Source organism: Palaemon carinicauda, chromosome 27, assembly GCF_036898095.1.
Source record: "Palaemon carinicauda isolate YSFRI2023 chromosome 27, ASM3689809v2, whole genome shotgun sequence".
Classification (NCBI taxonomy): Eukaryota; Metazoa; Arthropoda; class Malacostraca; order Decapoda; family Palaemonidae; genus Palaemon; species Palaemon carinicauda.
In genome coordinates, this window is record NC_090751.1 from 61446678 (window position 1) to 61451212 (window position 4535).

The window sequence follows — 4535 nt, forward strand, 5'->3', positions numbered from 1 at the left end:
CAAAGCCAAATTGGTTTTTGAAGGTCGGCCCGCTGGTAACACTGGCGACCTTGCCAGGATTAAGTAAAAACATTCCATAGATCTGGTTTAAAGTAGTTTTTCAGTTCGGCATCAGAGTAAATAAGAAAAGGATTGAGACGTAATTAAAAGGGTAATTCTACACATATTCTTTGCTTTTCTTTTCTTCATATTTCTAAGACGAGAGACAATGCCAGACAAAGGTGAAGATCCGGTAGGAGCGGTGGGTTTTGAGGTAGCAGAATTTTTAGAGAAATTTGATTGGGAAGAAGAAATAGGGGATTTAAAGAAGGTTGAGTTGCAGGAAATTGCACAATTCATAAATATCTCGGTAGCACCAAGAACGAAGAAAGGAACTCTGTTAGTATATTTAGTGACGGCCATTAAGATATGGAGAGAATACACAAGTAATGTTAATAGGGCTGAATATATTTCGGTACAGGATAGGTTAGAATTGGAAAGATTTCAAATAGAGAAAATGAAACTACAGATTACCACGAGGGAAGAGGAAAGAATTCATGAGAAAGAAATGTTAGAAACAAAATTTAAACAGGAACGACTAAGATTAGAACGGGAAAGAGAACAGGAACAACTAAGAATAGAACGGGAAAGAGAACAGGAACAACTAAGCTTAGAATGGGAAAGAGAACAGGAACAACTAAGATTAGAACGGGAAAGAGAACAGGAAAAGCATGAATTACAAGTACTCCACCTAAGGCAAGTTCCCGCCGAAAGCACATTTAACGTAGGGAATGCTATTAAATTAATGCCTGTCTTTAAGGAAATAGAAGCCTTAGAGTTTTTCACTGTGTTCGAAAAACTAGAAAATAGGCTAGAATGGCCAGAAAACATGTGGACTACGCTGGTACAATGCAGGTTAAAGGGTAAAGCCCAGAAATTATATGCTGCCCTAAACGAAGAAATGAGTGCTTACTATTCCCAAGTGAAAAATTTTATTTTAAAAGCTTATGAGCTGGTACCTGAAGCCTACCGTCAGAAATTTCGAAATATGCAGAAAGGATGGGAGGAAACTTTCGTGGAATTTGCACGGAGGAAAAGAGTGGCTTTTCAGGAATGGTTGAAAGCCAAAGATGTGGAAGATTTTGATGCTTTAAAAGAAGAGGAAAGAATTCATGAGAAAGAAATGTTAGAAGCAAAATTTAAACAGGAACGACTAAGATTAGAACGGGAAACAGAACAGGAACAACTAAGAATAGAACAGGAAAGAGAACAGGAACAACTAAGATTAGAATGGGAAAGAGAACAGGAACAACTAAGATTAGAATGGGAAAGAGAACAGGAACAACTAAGATTAGAATGGGAAAGAGAACAGGAAACGCATGAATTACAAGTACTCCACCTAAGGCAAGTTCCCGCCAAAAGCAAATTTAACATAGGGAATGCTATTAAAGTAATGCCTGTCTTTAAGGAAACAGAAGCCTTAGAGTTTTTCACTGTGTTTGAAAAACTAGCAAACAGGCTAGAATGGCCAGAAAACAATTGGACTACGCTGGTACAATGCAGGTTAATGGGTAAAGCCCAGAAATTATATGCTGCCCTGAACGAAGAAATGAGTGCTTACTATTCCCAAGTGAAAAATTTCATTTTAAAAGCTTATGAGCTGGTACCTGAAGCCTACCATCAGAAATTTAGAAATATGCAGAAAGGATGGGAGGAAACTTTCGTGGAATTTGCACGGAGGAAAAGAGTGGCTTTTCAGGAATGGTTGAAAGCCAAAGGTGAGGAAGATTTTGATGCTTTAAAAGAATTAATACTCATTGAAGAATTCAAGAATAATATTAGTCTTGATCTGAAAACTCACTTAGAGGATCTTAAGTTGGATCATTTGGATACTTTGGCTGTAGCAGCTGATGAGTTTTTCCTTTCCCACAAGGGGAACTATCGGTACAGTGATAAGGCCAAGTGGGACACAAAAGGAATCCAAGTGGAAAAGGCGCAAGTCAGTAACCTGGAGAGAGGACAAAGGAATCACCGGTTAGAGGTAAGAAGCCAGGTTCAACAAAGAAAGGTGGAAAACTAGTGTGCTGGTATTATGGGCAACCAGGTCACATAAAAGAGAAGTGCCGGTTGTGGTTCGATAAAGCAAAGCCAGTGGATCTGTTGGGTCGGATTCGACTGTAACAGATGAGTGTTTCAAAAAGTGTGTCTTTGAAGGTGTAGTGAGCATCAAAGGCCATAATAGGTCGGAGAGACAGACGGGTAAAGTTTTTAAGGGACGCGGGAGCGGCACAATCCATAATTTTGCGTTCGGTATTGCCTGAAGGACTGAGCCAAGGACAGGAAAAATTTGTGTTACTAGGGAGATTCCCGAGAACAGTAACGGCATGTCCCTTGGTAGAGTTGGTGATAAACTCTACATGGGTAAAAGGACCCAAAAGTCTGGTAATAGTAGATGAATTACCCATAAAGGGGGTGGCCATGATAGTGGCCAATGACTGTGAGGTGTGGACTCCAGGTAATTGTCCTCTGGTGCAAGGTAGGTCGGTAAAGACTGAAAAGCTTGTTTTCGTGGTCACGCGTTTGGGAGCCCAAAGTGAGTTCAGGGAGTTGGACTATATGGGGCTCGATAAGTTATTTGAGAGAAATGGTTCTGAGGTAAGTGTAACTGGAAATCCCATGTTGTCTTCCATGAGGGATGAGAATGCTAAATGGGCAATTGAAACATTTGTAGCGACTCTGAAGGCGGAGTTTGAGTTTGCGACTGGAATGGGAGTCAAGGTGGAGGGGAAATAATTTTTGTATTGGCAGGAGGCCAGATATTGTGCCGAGAGACGCTAATGCTCATCAGCGGTCTGACGACCGCAATCCCGTATTAATACTTGAGCAGCAGCAGTTGGTGCTAATATGGACGACCATAGTTCGCTAACGTTTGGCCCAGTATGGCCTGAAACACAGGTATAGTTTAGTGCCACTGCGTATTCCTTAGTGAAGAGGGTTATGTTATGCTGTGGAGTTATGTGTCCCTCGGTTAAGAGGGCGGTATTATGCTGGTGAGCGACTCCAGGTGTCGGCCATAGTTCAAGAGCGTTTTTGACCCTGCGAGGTCTTGAGACAGAGCATTCCTAGTGCCATTTTACATATCAAGTTGATTTTAAAAGATTATAACTTCATGAGTACAAGCGGAGGTCGGAAATTCATTAATATAATGTGTGAGTTTTTGTATATATATGTGTATTTTCTCTGTAACGAAAGAGGTTTAGGTAGGTAGGGAATATATATTTAAGTAGGTTCTAAACTCTCCTGTTACTTTCTCTATATTGATAAGTTTTTTTGTGAGATAACGAAAAAGGGTAATAGTACGTGAATCTTTTATGCCTCTATACCTCTTACTAGTACCCTTCTCTCTTCAATATGTTTTTAGTGTGGTATGATATTTTCCGTCTGTGTCCTGAAAGGATTTCCCTTTATTATTTATATAACTGCATAAACGAAATTAGTGTGTTTTCCAAGTAATTTTTTCTTTTGTTGACATGAGCAGCTTTGCAGAGTGTTTATTTTATAATATCTATATATTGTATAATAAATTTATCGTTGACGTTTCCAACGTTCTCTTTACCCTCTTTTGTTTATGATTGTTCTTGATTATTTTATTGTTTGCCAACCTGATGTTTTGCTGTACTTCGGTAATCTGGTAAAAATAAAGCCGTAAGGCAGTTTACTTGCTGCCACCTTGTTTTAAATTAAGCAACACGGCCAAATTAGTATTTGAAGGTCGGACCGCCGGTAAAATATATATATATATATATATATATATATATATATATATATATATATATATATATATATATATATATGTATATATATATATGTACATATATATATGTATATATATATATATATATATATATATATATATATATATATATATATAAATATGTTTGTGCTTTTTGACATTAAGGCCATTCTGGTCGACCTCCTCAACCATCCCTTCACATATAGCAATTCAAATATTTCTCAGCAACTTTCCGCCTTCTGCATTCTAGTGCCTTTGTAGAGCAATAAATCTTCTATCATATCTAGCCAGTATATTCTCGATCTCTTCCTCTCAAACAAAACTTCTGAGTTACACACACTATCTCTAGCTTTTCTTCCACCAATATTTCTGGATTGTCATCCATACTCAAAACCCTATTCGTATTTCAATTCGGTCGAAAGCACTTCCTCTTCATATTTGCTAACAACCATTTTCATATTTCTTCATCGACTAGTACAGAGAATAGTTTTCACCAGACGTTTCCGCCTTTTGTCATGATCTACCATTCATAATACTTTTTTGACACGTTTCAAGCTTTCCTCTGTCCCATTCGTCATCCCTTTTCATTTTCCAGGAGTCTGCTACCTTCGTTTACCGTTTTATCCTTGATTTTTCTTAGACCCAGTAACAACTGTAACTCTCCTGTCAAGAACTTCTAGCACATTTTATTCATAACTAGAGTGGCACTCAGTAAAGCGCAGAATTCCGCCGCGGTAGCTTATTTCCCGACCTTTTGCTCGAC

The 4535-nt window shown here is 38.4% G+C and overlaps 1 protein-coding gene across 1 annotated transcript; it reads left to right on the plus strand.

Moving 5' to 3' along the window:
- Positions 1–208: 208 nt before the first annotated feature.
- Positions 209–2059, plus strand: LOC137620928 (trichohyalin-like). The gene has a single exon (XM_068351372.1). It carries the CDS (start codon positions 209–211, stop codon positions 2057–2059), a length of 1851 nt encoding a protein of 616 aa, XP_068207473.1.
- The last annotated feature ends 2476 nt before the right edge of the window (positions 2060–4535 follow it).